At 47.4% G+C, this 21,283-nt stretch overlaps 1 protein-coding gene across 7 annotated transcripts in view; it reads left to right on the forward strand.

The window, feature by feature from the left end:
* LOC127573879 (T-cell-specific guanine nucleotide triphosphate-binding protein 2-like) overlaps positions 1–16,380 on the forward strand; it is a 47,887-nt gene extending 31,507 nt beyond the window's left edge. For 2 of the 7 annotated variants that reach the window (XM_052022428.1, XM_052022431.1), the window contains exon 3: positions 14,869–16,380. In XM_052022428.1, the coding sequence (XP_051878388.1) occupies positions 14,869–15,949 (1,081 nt within the window). In that variant the 3' untranslated portion in view covers positions 15,950–16,380. Of the gene's footprint in view, positions 1–6,676; positions 6,821–14,751 lie in introns of all 7 variants that reach the window. The other 5 variants (XR_007956833.1, XR_007956832.1, XM_052022432.1 and 2 more) reach the window with 5 other exon arrangements.
* The last annotated feature ends 4,903 nt before the right edge of the window (positions 16,381–21,283 follow it).

The raw sequence follows: 21,283 nt of genomic DNA on the forward strand, positions 1-21,283 counted from the left end.
TTATTAGATGTAATTTCTAATTTGAAGTCTTTTCACGATGGTTCAATATCTAATATTTATGACAGGTTATTAGGAATGAGTAACGTTCCACTAGATAAAATTAAAAATGCTTGGGACCAAGATTTGTGGATGTCAATTTCTGAGGAAACTTGGAATGAAGTATTTAAATTGGTTACTACTTCATCATTATGTGCTCCTCATTCTCTCCTTCAATTTAAAGTGGTCCATAGAGCTCGCTTGTCCGAAGACAAACTATCCTGTTTTTATTCTGATATATCTTCCTACTGTGACGAATGCAATAATGGAGAGGCTTCTTTAATTCACATGTTCTGTATGTGTCAGAGTCTTAAAAGATGTTGGACAGAGGTGTTTCAAACTTTTTCTGTGCTTTTTAAAGCAGCTGTGGAACCTTTCACGAAACATGAGAGTCCGGTCTGGGCCCAGATTTAACAGACCTTCTGAAAGTTGGAAGCTCTGATAACCTGGCGCTCCCGCAGCACTGGGCTGGAATGTCAGCCTAGATCTTAGTGTCACAATCCATGGGACATATCCAGAACTTACGGGCCTGGATTTATAGACCTGTACCCACTGATCTGCCCCTCACCCACTCGCTAGTCGCTCGCACATACACCAAGCCCTCCATACTCGCAAGTCCCCCTAAAATCACCAAGGTCAGTGAGCAGGGTGTTGGTATTGGTTTATTCTTGTCATTTGTACAGAGGTACAGTGAAAAACTTGTCTTGCATACTGTTCCTACAGATCAATTCATTACACAGTGCATTGAGGTAGTACAGGGTAAAAACAATAACAGAATACAGAGTAAAGTGTCACAGCTACAGGGAAGTGCATTGCAGGTAGACAATAAGGTGCAAGGTCAAACAAGGTAGATTGTGAGGTCAAGAGTCCATCTCATCATATAAGAGAACCATTCAATAGTCTTATCACAGTGGGATAGAAGCTGTCCTTGAGCCTGGTGGTACGTGCCCTCAGGCTCTTGTATCTTCTGCCTGATGGAAGAGGGAAGAAGAGAGAATGACCTGGGTGGTTGGGGTCTTTGATAATGCTAACTTCTTCACCAAGACAGCGAAAGGTAAAGACAGAGTCTAAGGAGGGGAGGATGGTTTCCGTGATGCACTGGGCTGTGTCCACAACCCTCTCAGTTTCTTGTGGTCCCGGCAGAGCAGTTGCCATACCAAGCCGTGATACATGCAGATATCATGCTTTCTGTGGTGCATGAATAAAAATTGGTGAGTGTCAAAGGGGACATGCCAAATTTCTTTAGCCTCCTGAGGAAGTAGAGGAACTGGTGAGCTTTCCTGGCCGTGGCATCTATATGGTTGGACCAGGACAGGCTATTGGCAATGTTCACTCCAAGGAACTTGAAGCTCTCAACCCCCTCAACCTCAGCACCATTGATGTAGACAGGTGCATGTACACTGCCCCCTTTCCTGAAGTCAATGACCAGCTCTTTTGTTGTTTTAACATTAAGGGAAAGGTTGTTGTCATGACACCATGTCACGAAGCTCTCTATCTCCTTCCTGTACTCTGACTCATCATTATTTGAGATACGGCCTGCTATGGTGGTATCATCTGCAAACTTGTAGATGGCATTAGAGCAGAATCTGGCCACACAGTCATGAGTATATAGGGAGTAGAGTAGAGGGCTGAGGACGTAGCCTTGTGGGGCACCAGTCTTGAGAATAATCATGCTGGAGTTGTTCCTGCCTATCCTCACTGATTGTGGTCTGTTGGTCAGAAAGTCAAGGATCCAGTTGCAGACGGAGGTGTTGAGTCCCAGGTCTCGGAGTTTGGTGATGGGTTTGCTTGGAATTATAGTGTTGAAGGTGGAGCTATAGCAATAAACAATTGTCTAATGTAGGTGTCTTTACTGTCCAGATGCTCCAGAGATGAGTGTAGGGCCAGGGAGATGGTGTCCCCTGTAGATCTGTTTCGGTAGTAGGCGAATTGCAGTGGGTCAAGGTTGTCTGGGAGGCTGGAGGCGTGACATGACCAGCCTCTCATAGCACTTCATGATGGTAGGTGTCAGAGCTACTGTTCGGCAGTGATCATTAAGGCATGATACCTTGTTTTTCTTCAGTACCAGGATGATAGTGATCTTCTTAGAACAGATGGGAACCTCAAATTGAAGCAGGGAGAGGTTAAATATGTCTGCAAATACCCCCACTAGCTGATCAGCACAAGATCTGAGCACACAGCCAGGGACACCATCCAGGCCAGATGCTTTCCTCGGGTTCACTCTCCAGAAGGCAGATCTTACATCCTCAATGGTGCCATCAGGATAGCTGAAGTGAACTCTCGTAGCTGGTAGTATGGTCGACACTTCACTGTTAGACATTCCATTAGATATTAGGGAAACCATACAGCATTGGTTGCTCACAGCCTAGGTCCACACAGAGGCCGTTAATCTGCACACAGACTCGGAGTGAGGTGTGGGGACTTTGGAGCACTGGGGTAGGGTACAAACACAGTGGGGCAGGAAGGACAGACCAGAGTCCCACTGAGAGTCAGGGCATTGAAAGCCACGAAATGTTGGGGACTAGGATCTGGAGATACAATTGGGTTGGGTCTGTTGGGGGCAGGGGAGGGGTCATAGACAGAAGTATGGCTCTTCGGCCCACTAAGTCCGTGCCAACCGTCAAGCACCCATTTGCATTAATCACGTTTTTATTCTCCCCATATTCCCAGCAATTCCCCCCCCAAAGATTCTACCTCTATCTCACACATTAGTGGACAATTTACAGGGGCCAATTAACCTACCGATGTGGGAAGAAACCAGAGCACCGGCATTCATGGGGAAAACTTGCAAACTCCACATAGAGGGCATCCGAGATCAGAATCGAACCTGGGTCTCTGGCATTGTGTCAATGCGCAATCCATGATGGAAGGGAGCTAAGGGCATCACCAGATGTGCGGTTGGCTGGTTGAGGGGGAGGGAGGGGCGGAACAATAGAACAACAGTGTAGGTCCAATGCTCGCACAGCAGGTAAGCCTGGGCCCCTTTTAAGGAAGATAGAAGCAGATCCCAGCTCTCTTGTTGAGCTTTGCTGCTGAGCGTTTGTGGTCCAGGTGTTCACGGGGTTAGGGTCTTTCCTCGGCCTTTTGGCTAAGATCAAGTGTAGTATCTGCGGGGACCGATTTGTGGTGGACCTCTGCGGACACCGACATTGATAAAAGAAGACGACGAGGACTCTTAGCGATCAATTGACTGCCTGATGAGAGCTCAATTTGCTAAGGTAGGGTTGTATCCTAATGCTGATTGGGAAACAGTCTAACACCCCTTTCCAGCACATAACTTGCTATATCAGGCTCTATCAGGATGGAGGCAGTGCCAAGCACCTTGGGAGGAAGGATTTGCAACACTGTCAGAGTGACAGTGAAAGACCTGAGAAAGGGGATCCCCTTCACACAGGACCTTTTCATCAGAAAAGTCTTGATGGAAACCTGCAAATTTGAGGCCAAGGACATCTCCGGTCTCCAGGACTTCACAGGTAATAGGTACTTCGACATTACCTTCAAGTACCCGTAGATGGCAGAAGCTGCTGCAGAACTTTCGGGAGAAGGGAAATGAAGCTTCACTGTCACTGCTGAAGGTGCAGCCACTCTTCTCACATCCCCCCCCCCCCCCCCACTCAGAAGTAATGTGTGATAACGGTCCACATGTTCAACCCAGATATGCTCATGGTGGATGTCCTCACCTTCCTGGCTCATTTTGTCAAGGGAGCAGGAAGCTGCATGGACATCAAGGACTTGTTCAGGATCTGGACCAGCAAGCACCAGGTGAAGGACAGGCTGAGGGTCGACGCAAATGGATTCATCATTTCACTGTGTCTCGATGTACATGTGACTAATAAAGATATCTCTCTTATCATTCACCCTCCCTCAGTGTTCACTATCAGAGGGAACCATGGTGTACACAGGACAACCCAGGGGTGTGTCGCAAGTGCAACAAACCTAGACACGTTAATTAACCAAAGCGGAGTGTTACACTACATTACATCTGCTATGAGGAGATGCCCACCACGGGTTGTTTGTGTGGTCGGGGAGCAATGATTGTCATGTTTCCAGCCTGGGGATTCTGCTGCAGGGAGGCAACTTCTCAATCACCAAAGTCAAAGAGGTGGTTGGTGGGCATCTCCTCATAGCAGACGTAATGTACCATAACAATCCATTCTGGTTAATTAACATGTACCCCTCGCCCATGTGGAGCGAGTGTCTGCCCATCCTCCACCAGCTCCCACTACTGCTGGTGACGTTCTGGCCAGTGACTTCAACTACATCATTGATGCGACTGGACGATCCAGCAATGCCGACAGCGGACTGGACAGCACCTCCAGAATCCTGATGGAAACGGTTAAAAGTGGCAAGTTGCACAACACCTTCAGCACCCCTGCAGGTGGAGCACAGCCGCAACCCACCTGGTCGAGATTGGACAGCTCAGCCTGGTCCCGCATGGACTTCCTCTTCATGTCGGAGCCAGTCACAGTGAGATCCACCGACATTATGCTAGTGTTCTTCTCTGACCACTGTCTCCTTCGAGCTGCCTGTCACCTGCAGGAGGACCAGAGGCAGGCAAGGGTACATGGAAGTTGAATGTCAAGCTGCTAACCCCAGAGAGCATTGAGGAACTAAAAAAGGATTACACAGGTTGGAGAATCATGAATCCCCTCTTTGACACCCCTCTGCACTGGTGGGAAGCAACCAAGGAGAACATTGAGAGGTTCTTCATCCACAAAGGTGTTCAGAAAACAAGACAGAGTAAGTGGAAATTGTGCCAATTCCAGGTAGACTTGCAGAAACCTCTTCTGCAGTCAAGGGGGGTGGATGTCAGGGAGGAACTCCGAGAGGTGAAGAGCCGGCAAGCCCAGCTCTATACCTCTGAATTGTCCAAGATCACCTTCTAATCCAGAGTCTGCTCCGTGGAGCAGGATGAGATGTGCTCACACTTCTTCTTCCAAAAGGTTCACAGGGGAGCTCTGAGAACCACAGCCTAAAGGAAGAGGATGGCTCTGTAACATCCTTGAAGACAGACATATCAAGGATCTACAGATCCTTCTTTGCTGGTCTGTACAACAAAAAGGCCACAGACAGCACAGCGTCCCAGAACTTCCTGTCTTATCATGGTGGTGTTAGATGACAGCAAGTGGGAGAGTCTGGACCAACCACTGACCCTGGAGGAGCTGACTGGCTTCATCCATTCTTTTGATTTGAATAAAACTCCCGGAAGCGACGGCTTACCGGCTGAGTTGTACTCGGCTCTGTGGGTCTGGATGGGCCTGGACCTGCTGGAAGTGTACCACGCTATGCTTCTGGCTGGCCGCATATCAGAATCCATGAGGAAGGGTATCATTAACCTCATTTACAAGCAGAAGGGGGAGAGGGAGGACATCAGAAATTGGAGATCCATCTCACTGTTGAATGTGGATTATAAGATCCTTTTCAAGGCCACCGTCAGCAGGGTTGTTGGCTCTGGGACAGGTGATTCACCCGGACCAAACCTGTGTTGTAGCTGGCAGGAAGATCTTTGACAGCCTTGTGCTGCTCAGGGATACCATCGCCTATGTGCAGGACAGAGAGGTGGACACCTGCATGGTCAGCTTGGACCAGGAGAAGGCCTTCGACAGGATATCTCACACATACATGTTGGATGTGCTCTCCAAATTGCGTGGAACCAAAGTACATGGGCACCAGGTGTCACTATGTGCTGAAGTTCTATCTGTCCCCAGTGTTGCAAATGATAGGCCTGGCCCCGTTGCCACGCAACGTCCCAGTCAGCTGGACGTTGCCACACTACCTGTCCTTCCAGACCAACATCTTCGACCACAAGTCCATCAGGCAGTGGTCAGCACGGAACATCCTGCAGATACTGGATGGATACTGTGGGCTGGTTCCCGGAGCAGACCATCCAGACCATCTGGCAGAACGCCTCATCACCAGAACTCACCAACAAGCACCAAAACCTTGTTTGGCTGGCAGTGAGGGGGGCCCTCCCAGTCAGATCCTTCCTGCATGGTCGGAATATCATTCCCTATGCGCGCTGCCCCTGGGATAGCTACGCTGGGGACAGGACGGTCACCCACCTCATTGCGGGCTCTGAGTTTGCACAGAGGGTGTGGAGAAAGATGCAAGGGTCCTTGTTATGATTCATCCCGAGCAGCTGCGTAACAGAGGACTTTCTGATCTACGGACTGTTCCCGGGGACACACACGGAGACGGACATCAACTGCTGCTGGAAGATCATCAACTCGGTGAAAGACACCCTTTGATCTGCCCGAAACCTGTTGGTCTCCCAACACCGTGAGATGTCCAAGGGGGAATGCTGCTGACTGGCACATTCCAGGTTGCAGGGGTACGTGCTGAGGGACGCACTGAAGCTTGGTGCAGCCAATGTAAGGGCTCGGTGGGGAAGGACCACAGTCTAGTGTTCTTCCACTACTGGACATGGAGGGGCTGGGTCAGTTGGGGATGTCGCTTAAATATTGTAATTATTGTATTGGTGTATCATCTGAGGGAGCCACATGAGTGGCAACGGTGCTATGGGTTCTAAAAAATAAGTTAACACTACTAAAGTAATTGTCCACGAATGTAAAGGTTTTGCACTGTTTATTCTTGTACATATTTTTTATTATGAATAATGTTTATTTTGAAATTAAAATAGGTGTTCATGGGGATCAGGTGTGTTGTGACAGACTGAACTGAGCCACACAGAAGCTGTAAATGGGAGATATAAAAATCTTTATTGAACACAGCAGATCTTCTGGAGAGAATAAAACACAATGTTTCATACTTGTTAAACACAAAGGTAACAACAAACTATTAATTACAATTTCAATGGCTATAATCACCTACTTTAACATTTTGAATAGAGTCAGGTAACTTTGCAGAATTACATATTTTCAATGGTAACACATCCCTACTAGCAGAATCCCTTTGAATATTCAATGCTGGTGGCTGGTCCCAAAGCTTCTGAGCACAAACTCCAGACCTTCAAAAATACCTTGTTTGTTACAGTGTTGAGGGAGTATACAACTATACTGAATATACAAGTAGCCAGAATATTATGTGACAAAGCAGACCTGTCCTGAACTGTGCATAAAGTGGCAGGGATACACATTCAGCAATGTGCTAATACAGGAGATGGCCACGTTATGCCTTCCCTGATCTCATCCTGAGGTTTTCAATGACCATCAATTAACATGAACATACATCTATTGTCTTCTGCTGCATATTTCAATGGTACAGAATCAGAATGTCCCATGCCCAAAGACTAGTTTCAATAGCTTTAAAATATCAGTAAATTTAAATCGTGAACAGGTTTTATTTCCCAAAGACTGGTTCTGCAGTCTGTTATGTCCTCATTTTAATTAATATTTGCTATCCATGATTTCATAACTCAAGAATAATCCCAAACGTACTCCCCTGATGGACCCTGGACAGAAATCTGTCCCAGGAAGGCCAAACTTTAAGGAGGTTCTGAATATGCAGGGCAGCAAAAATGCCCTTCACTGAGTACCCCATCCCAATTACTCAGCTATCATGTCTCTTCGTGGACCTACATCTAAACTATTCATCATCCCTAACCAGCTATCGACAAGATTTTTGTAGTGATGGCAATAAAATGTTGTTGGTAGGCATTTGACCACAGTTTCTTCTTGGATACATTTATCCCCTTGATGATTTCAACCAGTTTTAAAATGATGTCTTTGTCATTCATGACTTTGCTTGCTGCCTCCTTCTCTGCTACCCCACTGTGGTATATCTTGCATTGTTATCTTCGCCCATTCAATCTCTGATAACTGAAACTTGAGACATGACTGTCAGTAGTTACTGTGTTGGCAAGGGGCACCAGCTGGTTAACTTATTTTGTCTCAAGGTTACAAGCAACAGTTCATACTCTGTGCCACCACAGAAGATCTTCAGAATAATCAAAAGGCTCTCAGTCCTTTTGATGTCTCCAGGAGGATTTGGGTGGTCTAAGCACATCATCCCCAATGACGCTCCCTTCTGGTGTGACCTTTTGCTGGCTGGCCCTACCACTGAAAGGACCCAGCTCACTTGATTCACTCCCATCCAAGCTGGAGTAACTGCCTTCTGAAGTTCTGTGCACACATCTTCTCTTTTTCTCTCTCTCTCAGCTTGGTCTGCCTGGCCTTCAATGTTGTGGAACTTGACATTGTCATTAACTCAGATCCCTTCCCGTCTATATCCCAATGCCTTTCCATTCTGATCTATATTACTAAACATGTACCTCCCAGAACCAGCCTTCATTACAAAGTACAATTACCATTACACTGTAACGCTTTAATCATGGTTTGCTGACACACGCTCTGTCTCTTCTGCATTTGCATCCCCGTTCCCTTTCACTCGTAGCTCTGCTTCCATCAGAAGCAGTCAGATGTGAAGCAGTAGGCTGGTGTTCATCATTTAAATTATCTGTAATGACATTGTTATTGGGTGGACTTGGTCTCTTGGTCTGCCTGTGTGGGTGAGAAGAAGATGAGTGATATCATTTAACCTGAGTCCAATGTATCCACTGGCTGTCTTGCCGGGTCTACACACAGACACAGGTGCCATTTGTCAGTAGCACCACCTGTGGTCCTATCTACCTGGGAGTGAATCCTGCCTTTTCTGGCAGCTCCCATACCATGACTTGGTCACCCAGCTATGGGAAATTTACCTTCTCTCCCCCTGACTCTTTCTGATCAGCAATATGTTGCTGCTGTTTTGCTTGGTCCCTCAACACTTTAAGCTGGTTACTAAGGTCCTTTACATACTGGCTCATTTTATCCCTAGAGGTTCCTGGTTCACCACAACCCGTAATCACTCCATAAGGGAGCCACATTGCTCACGCCATCAGTTGTTCATTGGGGCTAAGACCCAGCCTGTGGTTTGGGGTCACTCGCATTGTCATCAGGGTTGCTGGCAGTATGTTAACCCATGTCTTTCCTGTCTCTCCTTGGCTTTAGCTAAGGTAGTTTTGATTGTTCACTTCATTCTCTGAAACCATTCCTGAGCTCTGGGGGTGGTAGGGTACATGGAATTGTTGTCGAGTTTTCCTGTGAAAAGTGCTCCTTGATTTGAATCCACCTGGGCTGGAGTTCCCCACCTGGGGAGGATTTCCTGTGCTAAAATCCATGCTGCTGTGTTAGTGGTACAGTCTCTCGTTAGGAAAGCCTCTATCCACCGGGTGAAGTGATCCATGGTCACTAAGCAGTAGCTTTTCCCCTTACTCCTTAGCAAGAGCCCTGTAAAGTCCATCTGGATGTTTACCCTGGGCTCCCTCAGTGTTGCTGGTTTGCTAGCCACATCCTTATCCCTCTACCAGGGTTATGCTGGGCACAAATCATACATTGCCGACAGAATTTCTCTACCTCACTGCCCATCCCTGGCCACCATCAGGCCTGCTGGAGGGTTTTGATCATGCTGTGCCTCCCTGATGTATCGCCCCATGATATAAATTTAGCAGTATCTGCCTAATTCCTGCTGGGGCTACAGTCACCCCTGCCTCCCCATGTGTCTAGCTACCATCTGGTCCCTCCTTTGCTCCCTCTCTTCCCCATATCTCCTTCTCCTCTGCCTCTACCTCTCCATATAATTTTACTAAATTTGCTTCAGTAGTTTCTTCCTCAATACTTGCAATTCCTGTTGCCTCATGTCCTTCTGCTTCTCTTTTTGCCCTAAGATCTGCCCACTCATTCCCTGTCCGCTCCTTGCTTTCCCCTTTCTGGTGAGCCTTTACTTTAATCACTGCCACCTCTGCCAGCAGCCTCATTGCTTCTAACAGTTCTTGTATTAGGTGCACATGTTGATTACCTGTTCCTGCTGAGGTTACAAATCCCCATCATCCCCACGCCATCAGGTAATCATGCACCACCCAGAAAGCAAAGCCACCAGTTCTGGCACCTGAGCTGAGCATCCTCCTGGCAGTGCTCTTGCAGCTAATTCCTCTCCTGTTTCCTTCACTACAGCCCGTCCAATTGGTGGCTTCCCATTTAGGTACCTCCAGGACTCATCTATAAAAATCTCCTCTGCTTCCCCTTCCAAAGGTGTTTACCTTACACTGGTATCTCCTTCCTGCTCTGTTTCGATTTGGCACTCATGTGTCTTCCCCCTCTGTTAGGATGGCACTTATGGGGCTCACTCCAGTGTCTATCACTATTGTCACTGATTTGTCTCTGGAGATGAGGGTAGCCTCCCAGGCTGCCCTCCTGCTTTTGGTGACTTCTCTCAGCCTCCCTGTATTCAGGAGTTCTACAATGATGTGGGGAGTGTGTAGTATGTGCTCTCCCACTATCACTACAGGCTCGCTAACCCACACTGCCCATGCTGCACAATCTAAAGCTGCAACACAGCTGGGAAGTCTGCTACAACAGTAGCCTGTTTTACTGAATAATATGCCACTGGTCTTTTTGTGTCCCCATGAGCCTACACCACTACAGCATTGTAATATCCTCCCTCATTGCTGCAGTAAAGGTGAAAGGGGTGAGTTGCATCTGGTAATCCCAAAGCAGGTGCAGAGACCAGGGCTTTCTTGATATCCATAAAAGTTTTCTCCTCATCTGGCTCCTGTTTTACTTCCTCCAGAGGGAGCTTCCCTTCTTTGATTAAAGCCTGTATCAGAGCCACTAGTGCCAAGAACCCCAGTATGAAATTACAGCAGTAATCAAATAGCCACATTACCTTCCTCACGTTGACTGGACAGGGCATGGAGCTGATTGCTGAATGTCTGTCATTTGACATGTCGTTCCTACCCAGCAAAATCGTGTGTCCTAGGTACTGTACTGTTTGCTTCTTTATCTGAGCCTTATGTAGGCTGATCGTAAACCCTCGTTGCTCAGTATTTCTAAACCACTGGCTATCACCCCTAAGTGACCTGCTTCATCCTCTGAGGCAATCAGTAGATCATCTACATATTGTAAGACGATACTGCGGTAGGGTGTCAGATTGAGCTTTCCCAAAGTCTGTGCCATGGCTTTATGAAGAATGGCTGGACTATTGTGGAATCCCTGGGGGAGTCTGCTTCATGTATATTGCTGCCCACCCAGAGTGAAGGCAAATTGCTCTTGGGACTCGGGTGCAAATGAAGCCCCCAAGATCCATTAACAATGTCCAGGACTGTAAAGATGTCGTGTTCTGAGGACAGGCTGTTTAGGATTCTGGTAGGGCTTGTCATGGTGGAATGCCATCACAGTGTGGTCTTTTTGAAGCTGGTGTAATCTATGATCAACTGATATGATCCATCCAGTTTCTTTACTGGCTATATAGGTGAGTTAGTGGTTGATGAGGTCTCTCTTAGTGTCCCCTGGTGTTTTAATTCCTTCACTATACTATGGATGGCTGTCAATGCATCAGTTTATATGGGGTAGTGTTTATGGGGTTGTAACGAAAATATTTTAAAATTCGTTCCTTGTTCTTTCCTGATTCAGCAGCAAGAGGTATTCGCAAACAAAGGAGGCACTGTACATGTGTTAAAGGTTATAGAAACTACTTTATTAGAGTTATATGAAGAATAAGATACAGAAAGAAAGAAGAATACTTAAAATACAGAAGGAAGCAAAATAATACTTATCAACCAATCAATGAACCGATCCATATAATGCCGGAGGGAACCTCAGGTGTCCGACAACCTTTCACACAGCCTTCTGTCTGTGTCTTAGCACCGGTTGCGACCCAGCCTAAGGGAAGGTCCCAATTTGCACAAAGAAGGTGCCCTTTTTATACCCTTCAAAAACTTAACATAACTTTTACCCCAGTACTTTTCCATTCCCTAGTGGTACCAGCCTGTAACATCGTATCACTCATGACTTTTGGCCTAAACATGAAGTTTAGAAACAGAGACAATAGGTCTGTAAAGAAGAAAACATCCTTCACCAGTATCTAATCTCAACGATGTGCATCAGTACTCCCGTAAGTTCTCAAAATATTCCCACAGTCTGAGCTGACACCATTTTGTGTTACACACTACTGCACATATGAAGGAGGAATCAGAAATGACTTTTGGCTAATTTAACTCTTTACTTACAGGGGTTTATGCAGATCCCCCTGTATTTTAACTGGGTCTATCTTTACCTGACCACAATCTTGCTTGTGTCTAGCCCACACTCCTGGAAACTGCTGACAAAGTAACCCATACACACCATATTAGCTCCAGTCCCTGATGATTGGAGCAGATGTGGCAATGCTGGCTAAGTTGTGTACTCTATTGGTTGTACGTGTTTGCTGCCCCTGACTTGTCCATGTTATTTCTCCCTTTCCAGTGCCTATGATTGCCCCTGCCTCCCTTTGTATATCTATTCCCAGGATAGTACCCTCATTGTTTGGGCATACCCAGGAATATACAGTGAAGAACATTCCACCTATTTCAAGTACCCCTGATTCACTTCTCTCTTCCTTCATTGTTTTTCCACACACACCTGCAATATACTGTAAGTAGCCTTCCCACTTGTTGGTAAGGGTAGGTCAGTTATCGAGACTGATGTCCCTTGTGTCCACTAACATATTGCCTTGCTGGCCTCCTAATAATGCTGCTGTGTGCATCCATGGATCACCAGTGCTGGCAATGGGGGGGGGGGGGGCTGCTGCCTGCTACTTGTCTGACCTGGATGCTGTCTTTACTAGCTCTATGATCTGGTCAGCAGTCAAATTGGACAGAGAGGGTACTGATGGAGTGGGGCATTAAGCTTCTGTTGTGGTTGCTGCCTGTTTTGGCAGTTGACCCTCATGCCTTCCTCCCTTGTTAGGATGCCGCTTTCAACCATGGCCTTTGAGGCCACAGCTATCACATTATCATCTCCCTTGTCCTCTTGGGTCCAGTGCAGCAGTCCCTCACTAAATGCCGTGCTCACTGTCACGCAAAGCATGTCGTCTCTGTCCTTGCAGCAGCTACATTCATGATAGCCACCTTACACCTTCCCTTTCCCCTCCTCCAGTCTATCTCCACGGCCCATGTAACTATTGCAGGGTAGGTCGATCCCACAGCTAGGCCTAAATCATAAACTTCCTGGTGGGCTGAGCTCAGCCCTTCCTTGAGCATTTTCAGGAAGACTGGGTCGTCCCTCCCTGGATTGTCCAGCCCTGAGTATTCCTCATAGGACCGATATTTACGCTCCACATAATCCATGACAGGCTCATCTGCCCTCTAAACCACTGACATTATCATTCCCCAATTACTCTCACCTCCCCCAAGTCACTGCCTCACTTCTCCCTTCAAGTTCCAATATCTCTCCTCATGACTGGCACTACTACTAATTACCCAGGTACCAACCTGCACCCCTTGGTGTGTGGATGGTGGTAATCAGTGTTGGGAGCTGGCTGGGGTCATCGGGATTCTCAGCCTGCCATTGCCTGACCTCAATAGGTGCCATCCTAATAAGCATTTCAGGGTGCAACCTCTCCTGTTTGCTAGCACGTTCCCACTTGTCAACTTCCCAAGCCAGAACCTCCCAATCTACCTCTTCACCTTCTTCTTTCGCCATTCCCATGACTGCTACCCAGTGAGCACCCACCTGCTGGGCCTTTCCCCATTTATCTCTCAGACTATCCGGGTCCCTGATATTGTTCTAATTCCTCCATTCTCTTTCTGTCCATGTCTCTCTCTTTCCATCCCATCTAACTATTCTCTGTATGTGTCCCTTTTTTCTCCATTTCTTTTCTTTGTGCATTCTGTGCCTCTTACTGTGCCTGACACTTAATTCTCTCTTGCAAGTATTTCCATGCTAATTCCAGTACCAAACATAAAGCAAGCAAGGAAGGGGAAGAAGTAAAAGAGGTCATCCATGAGTTCTCCCCTTTGTGCCATTGCAAAGTTTTCTCCCCCACACACACAAACACACTTATATAAACAATTGTACTCCTATACAGTCTACCAAACGAGTATACAGGTATCCCTGTGCTGTACCGAAGGGTCAGCAACCACCTTTCACAACTGGTGGCCATGTCTCACACACACACACACACACACACACACACACACACACACACACACACACACACACACACACACACACACACACACACCACTTTTATATCTATCATTTCAGCTCTCTGCCGTGATTTTTGATACTTCATGATCCCGTGGTCTTCAGCCTGAACAGATCCAAGGATAGGTGCCACAATTAAAAACACTCACCCCCTTAGACTGCTGAGGTCGCTGGCCACGGACTAGACCCCAAATATTGTGACTGCCTAAACTGAGCCACACGGAAGTTGTAACTGGGAGATTCTCTCCAGAAGATCTGCTGTGTTAAAGAAAGTCGTTTAAATCTCCCAGTTACAGCTTCCGTGTGCCCCAGCTTAGTCAGTCACAACAAGATGCACCAGTGGAGTTCGTGCAAGTGATGCCACAACCTGTCCTCACGCAGGCTGACATTACCGTGTTTACCTACCGGTTTCAGCCGAAAGCGCACAGAGTCGTTGGCCAACATGAAGAATTTCTGCCCCAGGGTGTCCGGCTATTGCTGTCTGTGTGGGCGTGTCTGATTTCTTATTTTCATCAGTGTCTGCGCTCCGGAGAGAATTCGCCACTGTTAGAGAAGCCCTCTGGACCATCCAGATGCTGCTATTCAAAGGCAACTCTTCCTTCTGCCTGCCTCTTCCAAGTCCACACTCGATCTCCCCTTCTATTAAACTTCGCCACGGGCAGTAATACGGGGCCTGGTGACACGGGCCTGAACAGATAACGCCTCGAATATTCCCAGCGCCAGTCTGACATTAATGAATTTATTTTTTTCCCAGGAATACAATGGCCCCGTCTGTCCTGTCCAACTACTTCAGCAATGGGAAGGTGGGAAGTCTTCAGTCCATGCACAATAAAGGTGATGTAGTATCGGTGATTCTTGACATAAAGCAGAGGGCTGAGGATTTAGCCGACGTGCAGGTTAACATTGCAGTGCTGGGCGATGTGGGCTCCGGGAAATCTACCTTCATCAACGCGATGAGGGGTCTTCGGAGTGACGACCCCGGAGCTGCTCCATCTGGGAACGATGAACCCAGCACGGTGCCAACCAAATATCGCTATCCATCTCTGCCCAATGTTCATCTCTGGGATCTCCCTGGATTAAACTCCTTTGGTTTTGAACTGAATCGTTACCTGAAGCAAGTGCAGTTTGAAAGCTATGACTTTTACATCATCGTGTCCCAGTCGCGATTCAGAGAGTCCGATGGCGAACTCTCCAAAAAGATTCAAGAACAGCAGAAAGGGTTCTACTACATCCGGTCCAAAATCGACAATGACGCCTATTCCATGCAGATGCAAGGCATTGGCTTTAATGAAGGGCAGATGCAAATCCACCGGGATTGTGTCAAAAACTTCCGAAGTGTCGGAGTTAAACCGCCAGCCATTTTCCTGATCTCCGGTTTGGATGTGGAAGAATATGATCTTCCGAAATTAAAGTCTACCCTTGCCAGTGATCTCCAGAGCATAAAATCAAATGTATTCTCGGTCAGGGTCAAAAAGATGATGCGGGAAATTCAAGTTACTTCAGGCTACATGCGGATGCTGATGTTGAAAGTCTGGTTGTGGTCCCTCATCTCTGGGGCACTGGGTGCACTTCGTGAGCCGGGCTTGCCTCTCCTCACTGTAATTGGCTGCACTGTTGCCGGGTGGATTCACGTCCGGAGACAGGTGAGCATCAGTGACCAGGAGCTGCGCAGGTTGTCCAACAGAGTCGGCAGACCCCTCCGGCTTCTGCAAAACGCAATGCAGCATCGATCTTCAGCAATTGTCAAGACACTGCTGGGGGCCTTCGTTGTGGGCTGTACAATAGCTGGGTTCACAGACCGCTTCTCCCCAGTGTTACTCTCTGGCTGTGGGCTAATGTCCTCCTCCGTGTTTACCTTCCGGGTTCTGAAGGGTTTAGTGGATTACCGGTTGCAATCTGAACAAAACCTCGCCAGCAGCACAGTTCAGCGAGACAGCGGTGACCTCCTTTAGGTCGCGCATCTTTCAGTGGTCCCCAGTGCTGGTCCAGAATGCCACGAGTAACCCACCGTTAATCGGGTTGGGGTGGGGGATCACACTCATTTTCTGCCACCCGATACCTTCACACTTTACACATTGTAAAAGTGATCACATAGAAATAGCTGCGTATAAACGATTGATATCTCTCTGTATTTCACTTTTGTTGTCTGCTCCCTGCTGTTACCTGACACTGACACTTCTCCGCTTGAACCTTTGGGATAACTTTTGCAGAAACTAAATGGGCCGTGTTCTCTCTTGGATAAACACATCGGGATCACAGGACCACGGGCCACGGCTGAATCGGTGCCCCAACGCCTAACCCTCGGGTGATTCCCACAAAGCTGTAACTCGGTGTAATGACATTGCCTTGTTCTCCGTTCTAAATAAACTTACATTTAATCTTATATTTTGTGTTGTGATCCCTTGAATTCACCGGCTTCTATTGACCCTAAATTCTCTTTCACCTTGTTAAACTATCTTGTTCTGTCCCCCGGCACAAGTGTGGAATATGAAAAAGGCGGGCTCTGACAGGAAGGGAATCCCAGAACGCGGCTGAGACCGAACCTAGGGTCTACTTTTAGGGCCAGATGCGCCGGTTTGACATCCTGTGCTCCTGAACGGTTTCCGAGCACATCTGGCTGCCTCAGTCACTGTTTGCTTACGTTGTGAGCACAGTGACTCACCATAGGACCTTTATTTGGAAGTGGGAGAAAACCTGGGATTGGAGGAGAGAAGAGCCCTTCCTTCCCCAGAAAATCTGCGGGATTCACTCTGTGACCTTAACTCTTCCAATGAACTCTCTACTTTCTGGCTTTTATCTTGGATCTGTCACAGGACTTTGTGTTCCCCTTTCTGTGTGATGATTCGCTGGGTGACCGGCCCACCACAAGGTTGATTAGGTACGGTTTTCTTCATAATCAGTTTTCTCCCTCCTTATTACATTTTAATCTCTCGCTGGTGGCTCTCAGATCCCCAGTTTTCTGGTCTACCACTCCCTCTCACCACTTTATATCCTTAGTCTTTGATTTAATATTTTTTGACCTCTGTAAACCACGGATAGTTCAGATTTCTCCTGGGATAAATTTCTGCTGCGCGTTCTGAACCGGGTGTTTAAATATCTGCCACTGCAGGTTGGAGGAACAACACCTTATATTCTGCCTTGGGAGTCTCCAACCTGATGGCCTCAATATCTATTTCTCTAACTCCTGGTAACCCCACCCCTTCTTACCCCCACCCCAACTCCAAAGTCTACTCTTATTCCTGTGGCTCCCTTCATCCACCTTGATGACCTGCCCATCTCCTCTCCTCCATCCTTTATTCCATGGTCCACTGCCCTCTTCCACCGGATTCCTCCTTCTTCAGCCCCTTGTCTCTTCTACCTATCACCTCTCAGCTTATTACATCTCCCCCCTCCCTCACCCACCTATCCCCTGGACTTGCCTGCATGTGCTCCTCCCCCTCCCCCCACCATCTTATTCTGGCTTCTGCCGTCTTCCTTTCCAGTCCTGATTAAGGATCTCGGCCCGAAATGTCGACTGTTTATTTCCCTCCATGGATGCTGCCTGACCTGCTGAGTTCCTCCAGCACTTTTTGTGTATTGCTCCAGATTCCAGCATCTGCAACATTGTTTTGTGTCTCAGACCTAAGCCTATCTACCCCACCCACACGAGACCACCCTACCTTCTCAACAATGTAAGTGCCTTTGTTTAAGTTGAGAACACTGTTTACGGACTCGTTCTCATGCTGTTGGGAATTCTACGACGTCACAAACAACCCCCCCAACCCTAAACCCAACAGGCATTCCACATAGAGATAAGTGAGACTGTAGATGCCGATATCTGGAGCAACACAGAAGATGTTGGGAGGAAATCAGCAGGTCAGGCAGCATCTATGGAGGGAAATGGACAGTCAACATTTTGGGTCAAGATCCTTCATTTGGACTCAGATTAAGGGTCTCGACCAGAAAAGTTGACTGTCTATTTCCCTCCAAAGATGCTGCCTGACCCGCTGAGTTCCTCCAGCATTTTGTGTTGCTGCTCATTCTAGATTGATTGTCGGGAAGTTTCTAAGCAATGTTGCCATGCTGCTTTCTACTGTCTGGGCACAAAATGGCAGCTAAACTTCAAAGTGAAAAGCCAAGTGAATACAGAAATCATTTTGAAAGAGTAAAATACCTTGTACACCTTAAACAGGTTATATTTCTAAATATTGCTTGATTCTGGATCGTTCATATTATTTCTACTTTTAAATTGTTATTTCTCTGAAAATGGACTATATATTCAGCCCTGAAGATTGCATTAAACCTCTTTGTAGCTTTTGCATCAATAAGGGGTGTGCACAGCAAGCAACAGCAATCATCAACACCCAGACCAAATGTTAACATGCTATTTAAGCTATTTAAGATTTACAGATTGTTCGCTGTGAACTTTGAAAGAGCAAGTTTTTAACTCTGAAGGGAAGATGTTCCTGGGATGTTCTGAGTGATACTGAGTGTCGGAAGTGGTCAGGATGGGACTTTAAAACTGAAAACAGGTTGAGCTGAATTTGTTTCAAGATACCATCTTGGTGAATGAGTTCGGGATTTTATTTCAAACATGAACTTCATTAGTGTATAGGAAATACAATGCAAACAGTACAAATCTTTTCATTCATGGTGTCATCAAATCAATATATAAATAGTCTCATTAAACTTTATGAGAGGCATAGGTAGCATAGATGGTGAAGCAAGGCCATGTAGAAGGCCCAGTGGAGCTGGGCCTAGTGGAAATGCCTGGTGGTGGAGGTGGGCCGGGTGAGGAGGGGCAACATAAACAAGAGGGCATAGGTTTTATTATTATTAAGATCTTTATTAGTCACATGTACATTGAAACACACAGTGAAATGCATTTTTGTGTAGAGTTCTGGGGGCAGCCCGCAAGTGTTGCCACGCTTCTGGTGCCCACATAGCATGCCCACAACTTCCTAACCCGTACGTCTTTGGAATGTGGGACCAAACCAGAGCACCAGGAGGAAACCCACGCAGACATGGGGAGAACGTACAAACTCCTCACAGACAGCAGCCGGAATTGAACCCATGTCGCTGGTGCTGTAGTAGCGTTACGCTAACCACTACACTACCATGCCTGCCCCACAGAGAGAGGAATTTAAAGGGGATTTGAGGAAAGTGTTTTATGCAGAGAGTGGTTGATATCTGGAATGCTGTGCCAAAGGAGGTGGTGGAGACAGCTACAATCACTATGTTTAAGAGGCACCTAGACAGACACTTGAATAGACAATGCATTAAAGGATATGGACCTATTGTAGCCAAATAACATTAGGCCAAAAATGTCGGCATTGATGTTGTGGGCCGATGTACAAGGCAGCAATGTCACTCATGTGGCCTTTTTGAACAACACACCCATCAAATGTTTACGGGTCTGCTACCAGGACCTAGCCCCTCATTGGCCAGTGGCAGAAGAACCTTAGACTGCAGTCTCTCCCCACAAAGCCTTAGTTTTGGTTGCACCAAGGTTCAATGCATTTTTTATGCTCCAATGCTTGTTGACCAACAAGATTTGGGCAAACTATAATGTGTCTTTTACTGAGTTGATCTTTCACCCACACATAATGTTTGTCTGTGTGTGTGCTCTGGGAACAGCCCGTCGATCAGTAGATAACAGTTCCCTGTTATACAACTGTTCAAGATAACTTCAGCAAGTACCCTTGCATCCCTTTTCAAATCCTTCTGGCAAGAACACAGTCCTCAAAGAGGTGGGCGATCATCTCATTCACAACACAGAAATCCCAAGGGCAGTGGGAGTGATGCTCTGACTGTGCATGTAGGATCTGACAGGGAGGGTCCTCTCACTGCCAGCCAAGAGAGGTCTTGGTGCTTGTTGATGAGTTGTTGTGTTTTCAGCTCAAGGATAGTCAGGGGTATGTGGGTCATTTACAATGCCCACTAGTATTCATTCATTTGGTGGAGCAATGTTTCCAAACAGTGACCAGCCAATTGTAAGGAATAGGTCACAGCTCAGAGATCCCACATTTTCTGAACCTCCAGATCCTCACCTGTGGGCATCTGATGTGAATATCTGGAACACACCCTGGGACAGTTTACCACCAGTCTGATCACATCATTCCAGAAATGTTCTGTGAACTTTGTCGGAAAGCAGTAAGTAAATTGTGCACCTTGTGGGATTCACTGGGAGAAAGGGAATGTGTGGCCATGGATATCCTGCCCAAGGATTCTCTGGATCTGCAGGAATAATTGGAGGAAGAGAATGAGGCAGGTACAGTAAAAGCAACTGGAGAGAGGGGCAGGTGGGCCAGCAGAGCCAGGTGGACTCCTTCCCCGCAATACCTACAGGACGTCCCTCTTCCATCACTGCCCCATTCACCAGATCAATCTGCCACAGGCTGTCCTCCCTCAGCCCTTCCTTATCCACTGACAAACACTCCCTCCAGGCCCAACTCCAGTCCTCCTCCTACACGGCCTTCTGCACAAGTACCATTTTCTTTGGGCCCCTCCCAACCAGACCCTCCTCAACCAAGGACCCCCATCATTCTACCTTCACTGGGCTCTCCTACACAAGGTCCCTCTTCACCTGACCCCTTTCACCTGGCCTTCCTAACCAGCCTTCCCCCTTCTCACCAGTCTTACGTCAACCAGACACTTCCTCATCTATTTCCCCTCTGCCATGCCCTCCACCACTAAGACGCCTGCATGTCCAACCTCCACTGAGTCCGGCCTCACTGGGTTCTCCCCTACCAGTCAGTGCTCCACCAACAGGTTCTCCTCTATCAGGCCTACCTCTGTGGATGCTCCCTGCATCAGCCCCTCTCCACCTGGTCCCACTCCACCACTCCCATCTTTAACAGCTCCTCCTCTGATAGCTCCATTGGACATCCCGTACCTCACCTTCTCCAGGTGCCATATCCACCAGGCCTATCGTCTGCTGGCATCACCTCCTCCAGTCCCACCCCAACAAGGCTCTTCTCTGTCATGGCCTTCCATCCTGCGCACCCCCTACCTCCACCAGGCCCTCCTTCTGGCTCTCACCCAGTTGTAAAATACTCATCCTTATTATTCAACCCCTTTCCATGGCTTTGCCCCTTGTCAACCACCCCAAGTCTGACAAAACTCTTCTCAGACTGCACTCCTCGATATCTCTTCACTTACCTATAAGAACATGAGATCTGGAAGCAAAAGGAGGCCATTTGGCCTCTCGGGCCTGCTCTACCATTCAATATGACCATGACTGATCCTTTACCTCAGCACCATTTTCCTGTTCGAACTTCATGGTTCTCTTAATATCCAAAAATCTT

This window comes from Pristis pectinata, chromosome 8 (assembly GCF_009764475.1).
Source record: "Pristis pectinata isolate sPriPec2 chromosome 8, sPriPec2.1.pri, whole genome shotgun sequence".
NCBI lineage: Eukaryota > Metazoa > Chordata > Chondrichthyes > Rhinopristiformes > Pristidae > Pristis > Pristis pectinata.